At 38.9% G+C, this 22883-nt stretch overlaps 1 protein-coding gene and 1 long non-coding RNA gene across 7 annotated transcripts in view; one reads left to right on the forward strand and one right to left on the reverse strand.

Annotated features, from left to right (window-relative positions):
* cacna1ia (calcium voltage-gated channel subunit alpha1 Ia) overlaps nt 1-21509 on the forward strand; it is a 203365-nt gene extending 181856 nt beyond the window's left edge. For 2 of the 6 annotated variants that reach the window (XM_051887611.1, XM_051887613.1), the window contains 6 exons: nt 152-538; nt 14282-14428; nt 16435-16572; nt 17950-18118; nt 18701-18936; nt 20746-21509. In XM_051887611.1, the coding sequence (XP_051743571.1) occupies nt 152-538; nt 14282-14428; nt 16435-16572; nt 17950-18118; nt 18701-18936; nt 20746-21345 (1677 nt within the window). In that variant the 3' untranslated portion in view covers nt 21346-21509. The remainder of the gene's footprint in view (nt 1-151; nt 539-14281; nt 14429-16434; nt 16573-17949; nt 18119-18700; nt 18937-20745) is intronic. The other 4 variants (XM_051887612.1, XM_051887614.1, XM_051887615.1 and 1 more) reach the window with 3 other exon arrangements.
* The window catches only part of LOC127509119 (uncharacterized), a 45628-nt gene continuing 40142 nt past the window's right edge, over nt 17398-22883 (reverse strand). The window contains exons 3-4 of the long non-coding RNA XR_007929143.1: nt 22026-22139; nt 17398-18130 (exon numbers count right to left, since the gene is read on the reverse strand). This is a non-coding gene — a long non-coding RNA (uncharacterized LOC127509119). The remainder of the gene's footprint in view (nt 18131-22025; nt 22140-22883) is intronic.

Consider the following 22883-nt stretch of genomic DNA (forward strand, 5'->3'; position numbering starts at 1 on the left):
TACACTGCAACTATTTTAGTCCAACAAAAATAATTCTAAAAGAAGTGGGATCAAGTATTTGAAATCTGTGTAGTGAGTGTGATTTGTCCAGTCAAATGAACATAACTAACAGTTGTATAAGTTTATGGTAACACTCTCTTCACTCCTGTAGGACACTCTTCGAGAATGCCCGAATACAGGCGAATACACCTGCAATTCGAGCCTGCAATTCATCTCTCCTCTGTACTTTGTGAGTTTTGTGCTCACGGCCCAGTTTGTTCTGATCAATGTCGTCGTGGCAGTGCTCATGAAACACCTGGACGACTCGAACAAAGAGGCCCAGGAGGAGGCAGAGATGGATGCAGAAATTGAGATGGAGCTGGCCCAGGGAGCACTCTGCTGCATCATTGGAGGGGGGACTGGAGCTGAGAGGACCAGTGGAGGGCATCAGGGGCCTGGTTCCAGCTCTGGAACAGCAACTGTTCTACCACCATCCCCAAACACACACACAGGGACCCACGAGCACAACAGCGCCAGGAAACTGTACTCACCGGCCCAGGTAGGACACACACAGCGCTAGCAGGGAATGGATGGATGGACTGATAAACAGATTATTGATGGAGGAATGCATTCATGAATATTATGATATGCTTAGATGGATGAATAAATAGATATATAGATTGGGTCATGGAGCAAGGGATTGATGAATTAATGATTTGGGTGAAAGGAAGAATGCATAGATCGTCAATGTGGTAATGGATGAATAATTAAATGATGGATGAATAAATGGATAGATTGTAGATGGGGGAATGTATTGATTAAGAAAAGATTTGACTGAATGGATGGTCATAATGATGGATACTAGAGGTGTGACTGATGATTGGATTGACAAAGAGATAGATTGACTGTTTATGGAGGAATGAATTGGTGAATATATGCTTTGGTTTGATATATTCATGCATGAATGTATAGAGTGAGTTCTTTTAAATCCCAGTTATGACATATATCACAAAATGGTTATAATTATGCTGTAAGTTAAATCCCAAAATTGAAATTCATTTTTCAAATTTCTACATAAAACAATGTAAAAGTCTTACTGTCATGTTTGATCAATATAATGTATCCTTTTTTGAAAGAAATAATGCTTTTATTCAGCATTTATAATAATAAGAAAAATTTCTTGACAGGTTTTCTACGGGCCTTAGAAGTCTTAATTCACCCTTACACAAATTAAGGCCTTAAATCAGAGCAGAAAGTCTTAAATTCATAAAGTCATGGCATTAAATGTTGATATCTTATTTTGATATCTTATAAAAATGAATATCTTCCTCAGTATTTTTGTCCTGTTTTCCAATACAAATATATTTTGTACATCTTTAAATTAAGACAGATTTACTTGAGATGCAAATGTAAAATTAAGTCTTGAAAAATTGAACAAAATTAAGTGAGTTTATGCTTAAAACAAGAACAAATATTGTCAATGAGTTAACTTCCATCTGAATTAAGTTTTTGAGCCAAATGGCAGATATTTGTTCTAGTTTTAATCATAAACTAAATTAATTTTGATCAATTTCACAGAAAACAAGACAAAATATGTAATTTTGTATCTCCAATAAATGCATCTTGATTTAGGAATCTTTAGACATCTGCACTGGAACACGACAAAAAAAAGAGAAAGAACATCACTCTTTTGCAGTATGATCAGAAGGTGCAATCAAAGTTATTTCCATATTTTAGTGGTTGAGAGAAGAGCGATTCAAGCTTCTTCTTTTTTATTAATTTAGAAAGTAATGAATATCTGTTGAATGTTGCATTTTCAAATTCTGAAGTGTTGCCAATACAACTCATTGTTTTCATCACATGAATAAATTGCATTTTAAAATATATTAAAATAGAAAACAATTAATTTAAATTGTAATAATATTTCACAATATTAATGATTTACTTTATTTTTGATCAAATAAATGCAGCCTTGGTGAGCAGAGAATACACTTTACAAACTTTTAAATGGTAGTGTATGTTCAAAAGACCTGGATAAATTTGCTTAGACAAAATTTCAATTGCCATGTTGAAAATATATTCTTACGTATTCTATATTCTTACAGACAAAATGTTTTTTTCACTTAACCATTTTCATCTCTCAATCATAGTCAGATGTACAGTATATGATGGACAGTTTCTATGTATATGCTCAGGTGACCAAAATGATGCTTTAGATTAAACGTGTGACACAGCTTACCCTCTCATCTTACCATATTCTCCCCTTTAGCAGAAACTCTAGTGATTGACACATTTCTACCATCATGTGGTATATACTGTACCATCATAAGTAGTCATGGATGGATAGATAGATAGATGATTTCTGGATGTTCTGTACAACTTTGCGTACTGTCTGTAGTGTTTTGTTTTCATGCATGGAAAAATGTTAGCGCCTTTTGCTCATGAAGTATGATTTGGGTCTGCTAAAAAGGGCAAAAGAGGCATAATGAGGGGGAAGGAAAAGCCACAGAATGAGACGTTTTCATTATAGATCCTCGGGACTCGCCCCAGCTTGGGTCCTGTCGCCATGGCAACACATTATGTCAGTCTGCAAAGGTCTCTTAGATATGTAAACACACTAAACTACAATTAATCACCTTTTGTAATTAAGTTAAGGATCAAATATGATTAACTACTGAATTAAATCTATCAATACAAACCAGGAAGGAAAAGTTCCTCACGTGAATGCATGACTGAACTGCTAAAAACAGAATACTGACAAATGTTGTACTGCACTCGCACAGACACACACACACACACACACGCCATGATGACTCACTGTCAGGCAGCTATTGTGGAGCTATAATTGTCTTTACCTGTCCATTTTTAGCTTCTGCAGCAGATTATGTAACTGCCGAGAGAAGAGAAGAGAGGAGGAGGACAGAGAGAGAAAGGAATGGAATCCTAATTGAAGGGTTGAATTCATTGCGATGTTAAGCACATGGATTCAATAGTGAAGCTGGGCTTGTTTATCCACCTAAATTGTAAACGTTTTTACATGCTCATGCAATTAGTTGTCTAGTATAGATTAGAACATTTGAACTTTACACTCAGAAAAGGAGAGTTCAGACTGTAACTGTTGCAGCAGTGTTTCTACTTTCTACGAATAGGGCAGTGATTGCCAAACTTTTTCTGATGGACCCCGCTATTGTAGAGAAAAATATTATTATATTATGCCAAATTTAATGGACTTCTATTTGTGTTCGTGATGTAGATTTTGTATTTTTTTTGAAAGTCTCTTACGCTCACCAAGGCAGCATTTATTTAGTAAAAACAGTAACTTTTTTTCTATTTGAATGTTTTAACATATAATTCAGTGTCACATGATCCTTCAGAAATCATTCTAATATGCTGGTTTGCTGCTCAGGAAATATTTCTGATTATTATCAGTGTTGAAAACAGTTATGCTGCTTCATATTTTTGAGGAAACTATGTTTTCAGGATTCTTTGATGAATATATACACTCCCAAAAAGCACTCAGACATGACCTTGATTGCAAAATTATATATGATTTGAAATACTGTGATTAATATAGTACTACTTAGCTAGCCTACTTGGCATCTTAACTTGTTCGGCTTCATTACCCACCTTTGTACTGGTAAATCCGAGGGCGAGATATGCCTCGTCATATTTCTTTGTCTTTTCACCGCACCGGACGTGCCGCAATAGGTGATGTCTACTGGACACGACAAAACAAACGTTGCAAATCTATTTGTCCTTTGTGTCAGATCGCTGGAGTTCGTCAGAAATAGAATGGGGCATAAGTTTATCAGTTTGTCTGGGATTTGTCGTGTTGCGTCACACTGCATCCAGTAACAGCATCACTGATTGAACATCACTGGGTTCTATTTGATTTTGCCATTGTTTTGGTATTTTTGAATTTAAATATATTCATCATCTGCTTTGCGTTTACCTGGCACTGGCAGTCCTTTCACAAACCTGTCCAGGCTTAGTGCAGAACCATGCATCATTCATTTATATTTTTTCACGGCTCCCTACAATACTCAATCCTGATTCTTCAATCGTGCCATCTAGTGGTCTGTTATTGCACGACGACAACAACTGCTACAACTGATAACCGAGTGCTCAAGCGGGTACAGAGCATCATTTTGAGATATGTCAAATTAATATTTTGTGATCAAGTATTTATTTGTCTGGCAAGTAACCACATAATATAATAATTACATAAGATAATTACGCAGTGTAGTCTTGTATCAATCTGCAGAGGTTTCTTTTGCATAACAATCTGGTGACTGTACACTATATCCCTCAGCCTTGCTGCGCCTTCCTTTTCATAACTCCACGTCCCCCAGTTTGGGAACCACTGGAATAGGGTATGCAATAGGGCCTCAAATACTCAAATAAAAAAAATAAATTAAGAAATAGTCAATGAAAGGAAGTGCTTACCCTTTAGAAATCATTGATTGTCAGTCTCAAGAGGTGAAAATATTATAAGGTTTGTTTTTTCTATTAATATTATATGAGGTTTTCCATACAGTTTTAATGCACATTAAGTTACAAATATATATATATATATATATATATGTACTTTGTGGAAAGCCTCCAACATGATAGTGTCTGAAGCACGTGTGGAACTAGTCCAATCTCGATTGGTGTTGCGTCATGACGTCACATGTGACGGTGTACATGGAAGTTACAAAGAGATGCCGGCACACAACCGTGTTAGCTTCTGATAGGTTGACGCAAGCTGTTCTCAGGCACTTAGGAGGTGTGGAAAAGGGACGCAGCATCTCGTTCCCTTCTCAGGGAACAAGGGTTACAGTCGTAACCCGAGACGTTCCCTTTTGAGGGACCTCCTGCAGCGTGAAGACGACACTTTGGGGAACATCATGGTGTTGCATCATGACGTCACATGTAACAGTGTACATACTGCACACCTCATACGCTGAAGAAATAGCCTCCACAATCCACCTGCTAATCATCTGTTAGAGGCAGGAGAACCCTTCTTAGGTGACCCAAAACAAACTAATAGCTGGTCCGACTTCCTCCACCCTAAGGACCTACGTACGTAGGTCTCCAGGGCCCAGATGGCATAGAAGGTGTAGCTTTTCCTGATTAGCTGACACATGTGGTGGAGGATGAAAGGCCTGCAGGATAATTAACCGTGACACATTAGATGGCACCTTGGCCACGTAGCTTAGCCTAGGGTGGAGAATGGCCTTAACTCTACCAGGAGCAAACTCGAGGCAAGAAGAAGCAACAGATAGCGCCCACAGGTCCCCAACTCTCTTGAGGGACGTAATAGCTAGCAGAAATGCCACTTTGAAAGATAGAAACCTCCCTGCTCCACGAAGGAAACAAAATTAGTTGGTGCTTTCCCAGAGGGCCACCGCTCAAATGTGTGTGGAAGGCATCTATGGCCGCCACATAGACCTTAAATGTGGATGGGGAAAGCCCATCAGAGAAACGACTTTGGAGGTACTCCAACACTGAAGCCACTGGGCAGTTAACTGGGTCCAGACTGGGTCCAGCTGAAATACATTCCACTTTAAGGTGTAAGGTGTCCACGTGGAGGGAGCTCTACAGTTCAAGATGGTCTCAACAACCTCGATTGAGAGACCAGCACTCATGAGTTGGTCCCCCACAGCTTCCACAGCTCCAGCCGACGGTGGGCCGAGGTGAGGCTCTTCACAGACCTCTGGTAAAGTAGCCCTCCGTGACCGCTTCCCAGCCCGTAAGGGGGGGGCGTCTGTAGTCACGATTTTTCTATGGTGTTCCTAACACTGGGCCCTGGGCAAGGAACCATGGTTTCTAGTAAAAAAAAAAAAAAAAGGTCTGGAACCCTAAAATGCGGCTGACTGTCATTTTGCCTCGTGAATCCTCTCGACGACAGTATTTACAGCATTGCCAAAGAGGCCAGAAGGCAAAAGCGGGGCAACGATGAGGAAATCCCTGTCCTTCTCACCAATGCCCAACAAGTTCAGCCACAAATGTCTCTCCGTAGCCACTAATGCTGCCATGTAGTGGCCGATGGCATGAGCCGTCCTAGAGAGACAGGTCTGCAGAACAACATAACTCTTTGATATCATCAAGCCCGACCTTTAGTAGGTCGGCCTAGTATGCCTGCATGCATCATGGAGGCATGCACCAACCCATATATGCCTTGCCCACCAGCACGGATGTTGTGCAACAGGGTTTGGTGGGCAGTGTCAGAGTCTTAAGGGGTGATGCAGTGTTGGGTGAGAGATATGATGCTAAAGTCTAATCAACCTACGGCATCACCCCATAGTCGTTCTCTTTTGAGCCCAGGATGGAGGAATAATTATGAATGGTGGGGCTCGAAAATCTTGATGAGAACAGCTTTTACCACGATATCAACACCTCGGTATGGAGATCAGGAAAGAAAGGCAGACTCCAACGTGAAGGCTGTCCCCGAGACTGCAGGAAGCGCTCATCAAGTTTAATTTTCTTTTGCACTTCCTGCCTTTCTCTTGGCCATTCGATGTTTAATTTGGCCACTGCTCTAGTCACAACCTCCAGCAGCTCCTCAAAAGCAGAGGAATGAGGTGGCAAGTCCTCTTCTCCTGCCTCGATGCTATGACATCTAACTCCTCAGAGCCAGATAGTTCTAACACCGGGTCTTCATCCCGAGCGGAAGAAGCTGCAGAGCGGGCTTCCGATCCCCGAATGTCTTGGACAAGGAGACGCACACTGCTTAAATTGCCTCTGACGTGCCATTGTTTGTATATAAGTGAATGCTTTGCACTGAGGACAAACAACATCAAATAAGACAGACGAGCAACACAGAACACTTGCTGAGGAGCAGAAGCTAACACTGTTGTGTGCTGGCGTCCCTTTGTAGCTTCCATGTTCAACATCACATATGACGTGATGCAACACCAATCGAAATTGGAGTAGTTACACATGTGCTTCAGACGCTATCATGCTGGAGGTCCCAAAGTGGCCCAAAGTGTCATCTTCAATGCAGCACAAGTTCCCTCAAAAGGTAACCAAGGGCTTGTAAACACAGGGAGTAATCAGGGGAAAACAGAACAGGTGTGGAACTAATTACAAACCATGACAACAGATGAATGAACTAGAACTAAAGCAAAATGGAAACAATGAAAACTAAACAAGGCATGCATGTAATAATATCATACTGTATATTGTACACATTTATTTTTCATATAGCATCTAGCTAGCAAAGAGTTTAGCAAAATGTTTGTTTAATAGTATTGATAAAGTTAATGATTGCAGGCAACATAATTTAGAAAATTAAATGAAAATATTTAATACCACTATTTTACTTATTTCTACTAAAAATTTATTTCTTGACAATTTTTAAGGAATGCAACATTTTTGTAACATTGCATTTAAATTTGTGTCTTTGATGCTTTAATAAAATAAATAAATAAATAAATGGTATTGGACACCATATGGGAGTACCATATTTATGTAAAGTGCTGTATCAGTCCAGATAGCTGTTCAAGCAAATCTTTCCATGTTTTCTAATTAGAAGTTCAAACCAGTGAATGGAGCCAAGAAAGAAAAGTCTCTAAAACTTTCAAGACTTTTTTGTTACCCTCATGTCTCATGTCTTCAACTATCATAATGCAGGCACATGCGCTGAAACTATAGCCCCAGTGCTGGTGTTAGTTTATTAGAATACTAAGATCCAAAGAGACAGATCACTGCCTGAAGGAAGTGATGTCACATACATGTACAGGGTCTTGGGTAGATAGTGACAAACACAGACAAACACAAAGGCGCACACAACAACACAGACTACACAGCAGCAGCTTTCCATGCAGTGAGCTCAGTCCTTATCACTACCTGCAGGCTCAGGGCTGGAAGATGGAGAGGGGGAGACAAAGAGAGACAGAGACAGGAAAGAGGTATGCATGACAGTCAGCAGAACACGAATTGGAAAAACTAGTTTGACTTCAAGCAGAAGCCATGTCAGCAGACTCAAAGCATTTCATCTCCTCAGAGAGAAAGAGAGCAGAACGGAAGAAGGATAGAAACACAAAGAATGCTAATGTGTCATTAATGAGCTTCATTTTTGCTTAAGTTTGTTTTCACAGATGGTCAGCAGGAGTTTTCACAAAAATGTCTTCTGACAGTTGTGTAGTTATATTTAAGGAAGGATATATATACTGCACACCAGTGGCATGCAGTGGTGTTCTGAAATGAGGAGACAAACGATGACGTCAATGACGTTTTTTTTTTTTTTTTTTTTACATTTTTACATTAACAATGTAATTAATGTTCTATTTATTAAAACCAAGTCAATCTCATCAAGTTAAAGGCAGTAACAATTTAACTCTCTATGGTATGCAATATGATATCAATGAGGAAAAAAATATTTGTGGTGTTTTTTCCTACATAAAATTGGACACTATAACAATATCAATAAACATTTTCATTAATTTTTAATTTATTTATTTTTAAAAGTTCATTTAAAAGTCTCATTTTATTAAAAACAAACTAAAATAGACTATTATGTTGCCTGGAGGCAACACCGTACCATAGAGGGTTAAACAATATTTTATTTGTGTATTGATTTTTTTAGCTGTTCTTTTTAATAACTTATTTTGGATCATCAGTCATGCTTAGTGAACTCTTATTCACAGACATGAAGATGTATCTTTAATTTCACCAAGCTGATTGCTCCCTAAAACCCCTTTAGTCATGATGTTTTCAGGTCTTTTCAAGTTTGATTTTGACGTGACATAAAGCGTGATATCTAAGTGAGTAAGCTGTTTACTTAGTTTTTAATTAGTCTTCCCATTGACACCTTCATTTTGTTCTTGTTGTTTCGCGCACATAAACAAAAGGCGGGATTTATCGCATAAACCAATCAAATCCAATCATAACCGATCACATCCAATCATAGCGCGATGGAAGCACTGCCTCCTCTCACGTGACTTTCCCCCATTCATTCTCTATTACCCCCCACAAAACCCACCGCATGCTTTAGGGGCTCTGTTAATTCTCTAGGAGCTCAAAGGAGGCACGAGAGGCGCAGACTCCTGCAGTAACTTTACCTGAGGGTACCTATTGGACAGTGTTCCTTTAGGAAAACGAGTGACTTGTACACTTTTTATTGTCACATTTTTTAATATTTATGTTGTTTTATTTTTGTAATATGGATTATTCTCTCATCCTAATTTTTTGAGGAGGCACTGCCTCCCTTGCCTCCTCGGAGGAAACGCCCCTGTTGCACACCTACTTAGACTGTAAAGCCATAAGTATTTTTCACTATACTTGTTGCACTTTATTTTATAATTTTCTTTATTTTCATTCTAATTATACTTTTTAATAATGATCATTTATGTTATATGTGCTTCTTTCTTTATAATATCTGTATATTTAATTTCTTTATTATTTTGCATTGCTGTAATTTATTTCACACTGTTCCTTATTTTTCACTATTCTTACAGTATTTATCTGAAGATAAGCTGCTTCCAACTGATTTGGCAGTTTAGACATACTGTTATTTGTTACACTGGTAAAGCCTGCTAAAACTGAGCAGCAGATTGTGAAATAGAGGTTTACATCCTGAGTTCAAGCACAGTTCAGTGTGTATTTATAACAGAACATATTTTAAATGCAGTGGGAAGTCACCTCCCACTCTAGACAACTCTTCTGAATTGTGCCTTGCGCACTGACACACTGACTGCAGCATTTCTGCTGAACAGCTCTTCTTATCCTCAAAGCACTTCAACTTTTCTGGTCACACTGTATGCCATGGCCAAGAAAAGTAAGATGATTGTCTGAGTCACATGGTGCTGTCAAGTATGTGTATTTGATTTTTACAGTATCCATAAAAAATGGGCAACAGAGCTTATCCATCTCTGTATAGGTTTTTTCATGCCATTAGCCCTTGTTATTTTTGTTTATTTGTGGTTTAAGTTGCATTATGCCTTTTGTTTAGATAGATAGCTAGATTATATTAGTTTATATTACAGTTTTTACCGTATTTTTAATCAAATAAATGAATCCTTGGAGAGCAATAGAGTCTTCTTTCAAAAACATAAAAAAAAATGTATGGATCCAAACTTCTGAACTGTAGTATAGACAAATACACATGTACGCTACTCAGTGTGCATAAATGTGTTGGTCTCGGAGGAAACATCATGTACTGATTAGGTCCCTGGCAACACATCGTTTTCCTCATGATCAGCACTGTGCAAAACCGCTGCTAAAGTCAGCAGATGAGAATAGACAAGCAGACAGAGAGAATGAGAGACAGACTATGCCTTGAATCAGTATCGAGTTCACGACCGTCTCTGCTTGATTCATCTACCTGTAAAACACAACCTTCAGAAAAGTGCAAAACCGGCAGATGCTGCTTTTCCTTGAATTCACACCTGTTCGCGCCATGTGTTGAGTGATTTGCCACCAGGAAGCCGCCAGAATGCTCATTAAAAGAGATGGTTTGGAGGTGTACACTCTCTTATGCTTAGATTTATGGAGACCTGTGATTTGAGGAGCGCTGAGGTAGCCATATGCTGAGACATTGATACTCCCTTATGCTGAAATGTCATTAAAACTACATCCTTGCCAATTATACATTTCCCTGCTCCATCCGGCTGATACGAATTATAACCCACATTGGCAAGGTGAGACTATAACACCCATAAATATGGCACTCGTGATCAGAGCCATATTGAAAATGATTGTTCTCACACTACAGGCCATAACCACGTCGACCTGTGCATTGGCCGCAAGCAGACCCGAGCAGGCCATTACCTTTGTGGGTCATGGCTGGAACCATAAATTGGTTAAACCCCTGGACTACAGAGGTGTATGTGATCCTATAACACCATGCACTCCTAGGTGCTAATCTTCAGGGGATAATCGCAGCCTGTGAGTTGGTCTCAGGCCAAGTGTAAAGTCTTGCAGTCAAACTCTCATTAGAGCTGCTGAGGTGAATGTTACGACTTTTCTGTTTGTTGGTGTTTGTAACAGCTCTTACTGTACTGTAAAGACTTTTGTTAGTCCTGTTTGTTGTACGTAAGAGGTTGTTTGCTAATAAGCAAGTGCACTCAGAATTAGCAGGCAGGCCAGCCTGATCAATTTTCATCAAACTCAAATGAATCATTTCAACTTAATTGTTTATATGCGTGTAGGAAATCAAAAGCATTTGGCTCCAACAAGCTGGCAGTGACGCAAACAGTGCAATTACCTGGAGAAATAAATGATTGTCATTAGATAACACTACATTATGATTGTGTTAGATTGATCCTTCAGTTGACTGCTTCCTAAATTACTTTGTTGGGTAAATTAAATATTGAATGGTCAGATCTTTATTCCTTCTCTCCAAAGCGTATTTTGTTGTGGAATCGTACTTGCATAACATTTGCTTTATCTTGATATTATACTTGAGTGATGTGGCATTTATGAAGGAAGCTAAAACAGATGTTGATTGATGGGGGCGAAAGGTTTTTGTTATGTGTTTAAAGCCCTCAAGTTTAGCCAAATTTCAAAAAACTTTTGAGGTGCCTCAGACATTTTTTCGAACTTTTATCGCTTTGAATTTTTATTTTTTTCCCCACAAAGGATTTTGCTGAGCAGCTACTATGTGTGTGTGTGTGTGCACAGGTTTAGCCCTCTGTATAGCTGCTCTTTGAAGCTCTGCTGTAAGGCTCCTCTCAAACGCCATCATTAAGACCAGTCCTGTGACAGTGAGGGAGACCCTTTCGCTGACCCTACCCCACTTATTAATGTGTGTGTGCGTGTGTGTGTGTGTGTGTGTGTGTGTGTGTGTGTGCGTGTGTGTGTAGGTGGGTGGGAGGGTGTGTGTGTGTGTGTGTGTGTGTGTGTGTGTAGGTGGGTGGGAGGGTGGGTACGTGTGTGTGTGTGTGTGTGTGTGTGTAGGTGGGTGGGAGGGTGGGTACGTGTGTGTGTGTGTGTGTGTGTGTGTGTGTGTGTGTGTGTGTGTGTAGATGGATTGGATGTTCTATTTTCTAGTACAAGGAACATCTCAAAGTGTGCTATTATGGATGCATATATACAGGTACCATGATGGTTATCAAACAATATTAGAGTATTTATTTATTTATTTATTTAAAATTTTTATTTATTAACTTATTACTTTTTTTAGTCGATATTGGATATTTAATTTTGCATGCTTATTTCCCCATATGTACATTTAGTTTACTTTTGCCATCATGTAATACTCAAATAAAGTTAACCATTAAAAATGTTAATAATTTAATAACACTATTAAATGTTATATACAGTGGGTACGGAAAGTATTCAGACCCCCTTAAATTTTTTACTCTTTGTTATATTGCAGCCATTTGCTAAAATCATTTAAGTTCATTTTTTTTCCTCATTAATGTACACACAGCACCCCATATTGACATAAAAACACAGAATTGTTGACATTTTTGCAGATTTATTAAAAAAGAAAAACTGAAATATCACATGGTCCTAAGTATTCAGACCCTTTGCTGTGACACTCATATATTTAACTCAGGTGCTGTCCATTTCTTCTGATCATCCTTGAGATGGTTCTACACCTTCATTTGAGTCCAGCTGTGTTTGATTATACTGATTGGATTTGATTAGGAAAGCCACACACCTGTCTATATAAGACCTTACAGCTCACAGTGCATGTCAGAGCAAATGAGAATCATGAGGTCAAAGGAACTGCCTGAAGAGCTCAGAGACAGAATTGTGGCAAGGCACAGATCTGGCCAATGTTACAAAAAATTTCTGCTGCACTTAAGGTTCCTAAGAGCACAGTGGCCTCCATAATCCTTAAATGGAAGACGTTTGGGACGACCAGAACCCTTCCTAGAGCTGGCCGTCTGGCCATACTGAGCTATCGGGGGAGAAGAGCCTTGGTGAGAGAGATAAAGAAGAACCCAAAGATCACTGTGGCTGAGCTCCAGAGATGCAGTCAGGAGATGGGAGAAAGTTGTAGAAAGTCAACCGTCACTGCAGCCCTCCACCAGTCGGGGCTTTATGGCAGAGTGGCCCGACGGAAGCCTCTCCTCAGTGCAAGACACATGAAAGCCCGCATGGAAGGACTCCAAGATGGTGAGAAATAAGATTCTCTGGTCTGATGAGACCAAGATAGAACTTTTTGGCCTTAATTCTAAGCGGTATGTGTGGAGAAAACCAGGCACTGCTCATCACCTGTCCAATACAGTCCCAACAGTGAAGCATGGTGGTGGCAGCATCATGCTGTGGGGGTGTTTTTCAGCTGCAGGGACAGGACGACTGGTTGCAATCGAGGGAAAGATGAATGCGGCCAAGTACAGGGATATCCTGGACGAAAACCTTCTCCAGAGTGCTCAGGACCTCAGACTGGGCCGAAGGTTTACCTTCCAACAAGACAATGACCCTAAGCACACAGCTAAAATAACGAAGAAGTGGCTTCACAACAACTCTGTGACTGTTCTTGAATGGCCCAGCCAGAGCCCTGACTTAAACCCAATTGAGCATCTCTGGAGAGACCTAAAAATGGCTGTCCACCAACGTTTACCATCCAACCTGACAGAACTGGAGAGGATCTGCAAGGAGGAATGGCAGAGGATCCCCAAATCCAGGTGTGAAAAACTTGTTGCATCTTTCCCAAAAAGACTCATGGCTGTATTAGATCAAAAGGGTGCTTCTACTAAATACTGAGCAAAGGGTCTGAATACTTAGGACCATGTGATATTTCAGTTTTTCTTTTTTAATAAATCTGCAAAAATGTCAACAATTCTGTGTTTTTCTGTCAATATGGGGTGCTGTGTGTACATTTAATGAGGGAAAAAAATGAACTTAAATGATTTTAGCAAATGGCTGCAATATAACAAAGAGTAAAAAATTTAAGTGGGTCTGAATACTTTCCGTACCCACTGTATAGCAAATCTTAAAATTTAATATCCATTTTTATTATCTACATTATAATAATGTGGTGCCCAAATTCAGTTGTTTTTGTTTTTTCCTACATGTTTTGTGGTTTTAAAATTATTGATTTAACTTTTTAGTGTTTTATTTTAAATTTATTTAGGTAAAATTTTATAGAATTTTACTAGTAGCCATTTATCAGCCATAACATAATTAGCTTGTTGTGCATCCCTATTTGATATATTTTAAGTCACCCAACTGTTATAGAATTACACTTCATTATTCATACTGAGTCATGCACTGCACAGTCTTAGTGTGCCCCCCTCATCACAGTTTTTGGGAAAGCGTTCCCAGATCTCCAAACCCCCAGTCTATGGCGCTGCATTTACTCAGTGAGTTATTGTTAATAACTCGGTGTTATTAACTCTGGTGATGTGTGTTTGTATCCCAGGAGAACTTGTGGCTGGACAGTGTATCTCTGCTTATCAAAGATTCATTTGAAGGAGAGATGCTGATGATTGACAACCTCTCTGGCTCTGTCTTCCATCATTACTCCTCCCCACCCGTCTGCAAGGACTGCAGGACTCATCCGCAAGAGGTAGTTTCACACTGGAGATGTGTCAGTGTTTGTTGCAAATGCACTCATGAGTTTAAGAACTTTATATTTATTCTTTCCCCGCCAGCATTTTTTTATCATTTTCACAAAATTTCATGACCCCCAGAATATTTTATTGTATTGTATTGTATTGTATTGTATCTGAACATGCAGTACATAAAAAGAAAGAACAGAGCCTCTGGGCACCAGGTGCGACACAAGTGTTTTTGCTAGTTTCAGCCCAACGCAGTTATCATTTTCACGTCCAGCGCCCACGTTGTTTAAATAGCAAATGTACTCGCGCTCATCTGTTCACCCATGGGTGTGCTGGTCTGAAAACGAGGTGTTCATGTTGGCGCATTGCTATTTTGAGGCAACTGAAAACGACTGTGCCATTGACCAACAAAAACCCGGTCTAAAGTCAATGGCTCAGTATTTTTTTTGTTGGTGTTATTTAAAGGGTGTGTTAGTAATATGCGCCTATAACGGGTGCACAATGTGCATACACTCTGCTTGTTACACACACAGGGACGCGCAGCAGCACACAAACAGGCCAAATATTTAAAATAAAATGATTCCTCTCTGGAGAAGCGATCAGATTTTCCGCTTGCAAATTCTGCCATGTAAATAGCAATCCGCCATGGTGCAAACGCACCTGGCTTTTAAAGGGAATGGGAAATGAGACTCTGATTGGTTAATGCACGTTAAGCCCAAAACACACCCATGATTCATTAAGAGACTAGGTACAACCCTTTTGGACCATGCACCTGGTGCGGCGACCATTTTTTAAACAAACAAAAAAAAATTCTAGTTTAATGCATTCTTTTTTAATCAACACTTGAATGTGGTTAAGTTTCATAAAAAAGAAACATTTTCAAGTAAAAACTGAGAAAATCACGCTTTTTTTTCCAAAGACTACGTCTGTGTCGGACTCAAAATAAAAACTATTGATGATCAAAACATAGATGGAGTAGATCGCTCCAACACCCTCAAAGCTTCTTAGTTGTTACCTATTCATCCATTTGACATTTCATTCAGTAACCTTATGCAGTTTTGATTTATATGCTGTTTAATGTTTGATGATCGTACTCTTTCAGAAGATGTGCAATAGCGCCCCCTACCATATACTAGTGAAAACATGGATTGTCAGAAATTTCTGTGAATTGTGGGGAAGCGTTGTGTCATAAATGACGGAAAATTCTGTCAATGGCGGGGAAAGAGTTAAACTAACCTACATACAAACCCATCAGAATTTAATTCAGAATGGCTTTTAAATTAGATTTTCTGAATTTAAATTGACTTAGCAAACATGATGCAAAGTTAATTTAAAGTTAGAATTTAAATACATAAGAGTATTTTAAGTAGAATTGAAATAAATTGAAATTCAAAGAAATTCACATAACTGTAATTTGTTATCTAGAAAAGCAAGGTTTGAATGTTGGCTTGAAAAAACCTTGTTTGAAATCAGTGGATGGATGGATGAATGGATGGATGGATGGATGGATGGATACTAATGTTGTACAACTAATGTTGTACTACAGTTCATATTTTAATGTACACACACAAAATCTCCCGATGCTTGTGTCCGATCACTATGACAGACAGGATAGGGGTAGTTCAGGAAAGAAGTAATTCAAGTGGTAACCTCCACACCTGTCATCCCGCCATTCTGCCAGTCTGCCAACAATGTCAGTCCATCAGTCTGTTTCCATTGCCCTGTCTCTGCTCTCTATACATCTCTGATTTACAAGCTCTTCTCTCTCACTCATTCTAAACTTCTCTCTTCTTGAATTACCCAAATTTCTTCATCACGTTGTCAGACATGAATCATGCTGTCCATAACAATTCAAGGTCTCTTTTGACAGTTTTACCACTCAAAATTCACCACACTCTGCAAACTCTAGCCGTTGGACTGGCACATAGTAAAAGTCTGCAGAAATTCAAATACTGGGAAAGGATTTTAATGATTAAAACCTCTCTCAAGTCTTGCTATAAATTCTGGCCCACAGCAGATCCACATGGCTGAACTGGAACAGGCGTCTCTGAGGTCAGAGCAGCTTTCAGATAAGTCATCCTCACCAGCGCTGCCTGATGACCTCAGCCTGGACGAGCAGAGCATGTACCAGATGGCTGCCAAAGAGGGCAAGGTGAACTTTCTCACAGAAAGATGATTTTGTCACAATGCTTCACCCCCTTAATTATCTCAGTATCCACACTTACAATTTAAAATATTCAAATCTATTTTAAAAAGGATGCACTGATATTAGGATTTTTGCTAAAGCCACTAATTATTTTCATGTTATGGCCAATAACTCATAAATGGTTAATATAAAAATGTTGTACTATTTTGTCTAAAAAAAAATTAAACAACATTCATTATGAGATACAGTATATACACTACCAGTCAAAGGTTTGGGGTCATAAAGATTATTTAATGTTTTTTAAAATAAGTCTATTCTGCTCACCATTGTTGCATTTATTTTAGCAAAAATAAAGAAACAGTAATATTGTGAAATATTATTACAATTTATACTAAATGTTTGCTATTTTTAATGTATTTTAAAATGTAATTTATTCCTATGATCAAAGCTGAATTTTCAGCATCATTACTCCAGTCTTCAGCGTCACATGATCCTTCAGAAATCATTCTAATATGCTGATTTGCTGCTCAAGAAACATTTCTTCTTATTATGCTGAAAACAGTTGTGCTGCTAAATATTTTGTGCGAACCTTTTGTTTTTAATGTATATATTTTTGTCATGATTTTTTTTTTTCATTCAAGATTCTTTTATGAAGTTTATTTAAAATAGAAATTATACATGTCTTTGCTGTCACGTTTGATCAATGTAATGTGGTCTTGCTAAGTAAAACTAAATAATGAATTTCTTGAAACAAATGGTAACACTTTACAATAAGGTCTCATTTGTTAACATTTGTGAATGCATTAGCTAACATGAACTAACAGTGAGCAGTACACTTGTTGCAGTATTTATTAATCTTTAATTTGTTACAGTATTTATTAATCTTTAAAAATCCAGCTGTTCATTGTTTGTTCATATAGTATAGTATATACATGGTCTTTTCATTTTTCAGATGCCCTATATATATAACCACTGTAATCCCTTACATCCCATACTATGATCCTTTAATTGAATATAATCAGTGAGAATGACCAGACTCGCACTAATTAGATTGAAGAAATCAAATAACTATAAGCTGTTAGTCTAAATCCTGCAGTCTCATGGGGCATGTAGCTCTGCTGCTCCACCAGCGTAGTTCTTCTGCAGACTTTAAACATCTCTATTTGTTAGAGAAATACCATAAAGGACAATATGTAGGGCAGATGGCTCAGATGATCCAGCAGAGCCTAACTGCTCCTTAATCTCTTTTACTGTTATAGAGAGAATCCCTAGATGCAGAGAAACTAAAAGCGTTTAGTTTACCATGAAAGCAAGATGTTAGCATTTAAGAGTCCTGAAAGGCTCCCCAGGATACTGAAAGCTCATGCTAATGTTTTTGCTCAGGAAAGGGGCTGTGATGAGTGTCTAACCTCAGAAGAACCAGGGGGGAGAGGTCACAGCAGGCTACGGCGACCCTCTCGGGTTCACAGTTCCGGGATAGAGGATGGGCCGGCAATGCATGGAGGCGGTTCTCAAAGTCCACATCATAACACACCTGCTCGTCACAGCATAGGTAATGCAGCACCTTCACAAGCACAGCAAGAAAAATGTTGCAAAATTCAGAAGTGAAGAACTGGCTTCCTTTCAAACATGCTGAGAGTTTTAATTTGAATTAAACACCTAAAAAAGTCGAGCTAATCTAAAATTACAGGTAATTTGTTAACTCAGCTAGCAGCTGAAAACTTTTGTTCATTTAATGAACTTAAAAATTCTTGTCAGTGCAACTAAAGATTGTTTAGCATTTAGCAATGCAAGGAGCTACATACCTCATTCTTTCTTCATTATGTATGATTTTTCAAAGCCCACTACATAACATAGGCATTAATTGCCTCTTTAAGCTAGAGGGAAACATATTACACTGAAGTTAATTATTTTATTTATTTTTTTTTTACATTGAATAGACCACATCCCACAAAAAGTTTAATTTGAATTGGAATGACAGAAAGAAGAAATGAACTTAATACTTATTTAAAGAAATTGTAGGTTTTCATTTGAATTCTACATCCATAAATTCAAACTCAAATTGCCCTTCTGCATCCTGTTCGCTGCCTGAATTTAATTTCAATTCAAATTCAGTAACTGAATTTGTGTGCAGGTGGAGTTTCCTGTAGCAGCAGTAATCAAGAGTACCCAGAGGTTTCTGGAGGTTCAAGCCGCTCTAACACTCTTATTCGTCTCCCAGCTGAATTCTTCCACCCAGCTGCCGCGGTCCTCCCTGCACCCCCAAAGGGCCGACCGGGACACAAACCAAGAGGGCTCCGTCTAACTTCCCCAGCCTCATGGGCATCTCTACGCTCTCCTGGAGCAAACACCAGGCTGCTCACCACACAGGTATAGACTCATTGTTCGAGTTCGAATTCTAACTTGAGCCCAAAATTCAACATGTGGTATAGATAAAACAAGCAAAAGTGCTGTTTTTTCCCTGAATATCAGCAGGATTGCAAATGTGATATTGATTTTATACAATTCGATAAACAAGAAATTGATATTAAGCAGATTACATTTTAGACACAATATTGCCTATTTTTGTTACAAACTAATTACAAAAACGTTACGCATCTCTGAGCAATACAGTAGTGTTTGTCTCCTGAATTAATCCACATCACCACATTACCATTTCTAACATTTAAGGTTAGAAAAATCAACCAAAACTAAAACTGTGTGGACAACATACATTTCTGTGGATCCCTTTAAATAAGTAAATAAGAACTAACGGGGTATAAAGGCTGCGTTTACACTGGCACAAAAAATCTGATCTTTTGCTCACATCTGACACAGATCGGAATTTGTTGCACACGTGTAAACACAAAAATCCACACAAGATCCGATTTTTTCGCATCCGATCTGAGCCACTTCCAAATGTGGTTTTAAATCAGATACATATCCAATCTCTGGACATGCGACCTACGTCTAAACACGCATATCCGATTCCCATTGGAATTCCAAGCCACCACAAGGCGAGGGCGAGACCTTTGCTCGCTAAAAGGTAGCTTTAATGTTGTATTATGAAGCAGACGTGCCTGTATGCACTCGCACTAAGCAGCTTTATTATTGAGGTGGAAACTTTATATGTCTAGCCTATCTATTTTTTCCTTGAAAGAAATTGTGCGCGAGCGCACGTACACACACACATTCAGCAGCTGAATTTCAACCTCTGCCCACCGGTAAATTTAAAATAGACCACCATGTGTGTTTTTGTTTTGTTTTAATAAACCAAAAGCTTCACTGGCTAGCCTATACTCATTCTCTCGTGTGCGCTCTCTTCGCTCGCTCTCTCGTTATCATTGATTCAAATAAATGTAATCTTACCTGCTACTTTATTTCACTTCAGAATTTTAGTTCTAACGACTGTAGATAAAATAACAAACGCAAATTACCTTTATTTTCCAGTCTATATTCGTTCAGTCAGAATACGCGCTGCGAAACATCCATGACACTGACAGCTGTTAACTTATCTATTCTGGCAGGTAATCATGGCCACCCGACGTGAAATATATAAATAATTTTAATAGCACGGCCATTCAAAACGCGAGGGTCTACCATGTGCGTGTAAAGCTATCAATGACAATCATTTTGAGTGGGATTAAACACAGATATCGGATACCAGTCGCGTCTAAAGTGAATGTAAACACACTAGCCAAAAAATCGGATATGGTCAAAAGATCGGATTTGTGCATTAAGACTTGCAGTGTAAATGCAGCCATAGTTAGGTCGCTGTTTTTTTGTTTTGTTTTTTAAATGAGGGGGACCCACCAAGAGCTTTGACAGAATTCAAACACTGTATGGGCTTAAATACATGTATGGCTTATGCATCTTATCTATTTGTTGCCATAAATTCCCTTATTGACTCCATTCTGTGCAAATTGAACTGAGCTAGACCATGACATCACTGTTTTCTCCAGAGCTGCTGTATAGATAAATGAACTAAATTAGTAACTAATGATTTGTACAGCGGAATGAATCAAGACTGAACTTACTTAAGCTGAACAATGACACCATTTTCTTCTAGAGCTGCTTTGCAGCCAAAATTATTTTCCTGTTATCACTGTAAAGCTGCTTTGACACAATGTGCATTGTAAAAAGCGCTATATAAATAAAGGTGACTTGACTTGACTTAAAAAAAAAACTCTTTGTCCTTAGTATCCATCTCACAGTGACTCCTCCCTGGCTACGGGCAGCTCAGAGGGCAGTCTACCGACCACCATGGAAGAAGGGCTCAGTTTCGTCGTATCCACCCCCCAGCCCCTGTTGGACACGCTCCTCGACGAACGTGCCAGTCTCTCCACAGAGACCCTGAGACCCAGTCCTCCAGCCGCCCAGAACCTCCAAACCACGAGGGGGCACCAGCGCAGCAAGAGCAACTGTGAAATGAACATCAGTGCGGGAAGCACTCGACAAGGCCCCGATGGGGATGTAGGGATGGTACGGTGCGGCTCAAACCTGACGTGTGACAGCCAGCAGCTCTTAGAGACACAGAGCAGTCTGTCGCTCACGTCGCTGCTTCTGCCGAGCTCTCTAGCGCCCCCGTCTGTGAAAAAGTGCAACAGCACGGGCAGCTTAGACCAGGGGACTCTAACAACCCAAGAAAAGGTGTTCACAAAAGAGCCACTGGGTAATATCGCCAGCCCCTGGAAAGAAAGGAAGGAAGGAGGAAGAGAGAGGCAGTTGGAGGCAGCACAAGGAAAAGACGGGGAAAGTACAAGCCAAATAACAATCGTGGGCTCTAGAAAAAACAGATGAAACTCTACCTAGTGTTTTAGGATGTTAAAAACTTTCAGCATACATACTTTTTACAGGTTATCTGTTCATTTGTCATTTTGTTTGTTTGTTTCTGTCTGTATTGTACATAGTTGAGGATATAGAAAAATGTTCCACTGTCAGCCTGAAGTAAAGCTTTTGTTTTATCATTTGTCTATTTATCTGTATGTATGTATGTCTGTCTTTCATTTTATTTATTTATTTATTCAAGTTTATTTATTTAAATTATTGTTTGTATATTTAATTAAAGGGCAAATGCAGAAATATGTAATCTCCTACCTTTTGCATTAGGAGATGAAGAAAATATGGACACAAGGACAAAGAACAGTCCTCTGCATGACGGAGTCTCTTTACAAAGAAGTTCAATGTAACATTTACTGAAGATGTCAATGCTGGATGAAAGGAGTGAGGTTTTTACTCAGATATTTTTTTATTGATATGCTCTGGATCAAGGAATAGGTGACTCACGTTGTTGTGGTCACTTTTGTCCTCCCCACAACCCAAAAACATTTCTCTGTGACTTTATTCCCTGCAAGTGGCTTCCATTTTTATAATTTTGGTTAGGTGGAGGGGACTCTTTGTATGCTGGGGTGAAAAGAGCCAAGCAAACAAACAAAACAAAAAAAAAAAGGAAGAAAAAAGGATTTTAGACTGTGGATTACCTGAACTCTTGGATGATTTGGAGGTTGGATACAGCCAGACACAAAGGATGATGAACAGGCCATGGGATTTAAATGCTTCTTCAAGAACCCAGGAGCCTCTGATTTATTTTGTTCCTTGGATGGCATGTCAGATGAAGAAAACACATGACGGTGATATTTAGCTTTCATTTTGACAAAACTAGGTTGATTGGATTTGCAACTGAATCAATTTATACATGAATTTTCTTTAGCATGGTTACTGGACTGCAGTAGGACACCTTATTTATTATTCCTCCTCTTTAAAAAAAATTGCACTTGTTTGCTCTTTATTTCATCTAACTTAGATTTGGTCACTGTATTCATGTGCAAATGGAGCAACTGTAGGTATGACACTCAAAAAATCTCCAAATATCTTAGTTTAGTCTGCCGTAGTGTTTAGCACCCCTGGTGAGTTTTGTTTTATAATGTTCATGTGAATATCACAAGTAGACTTGACCTGTTGATGAACTTCATTGTCACTTGATTGGTAGTGACTGTCCATCTGTGACGTCGTCGGGGTCTTTGTACATTACATCAGTTGTGTTGTGGTTTAGTCAGGACCCAAGTGCGGGGTTGTCATTTTAATCTTGCCTATTCCATCCGTTTTGAAATGAGGAACACTACAGTTTGAGGAAGTATTAAAGTTTAATCAGCAAAACACAATAACAAAGGGCTTACTTGGTTTCCAAGGTGTTCTTGGATCTCACAAGACAATTTTTTGCTAATAGTGCGCAAGACTTCAAAGGTTAGTCTGACACTACAGCAATAAACAGTAGCTTTGTGTGCCCCAAGTATACATAATGATGTCACTGTCTTTTTTTTTTTCTTCTTCAAGTAGAG

This window comes from Ctenopharyngodon idella, chromosome 3, assembly GCF_019924925.1.
Source record: "Ctenopharyngodon idella isolate HZGC_01 chromosome 3, HZGC01, whole genome shotgun sequence".
Taxonomy (NCBI): Eukaryota; Metazoa; Chordata; class Actinopteri; order Cypriniformes; family Xenocyprididae; genus Ctenopharyngodon; species Ctenopharyngodon idella.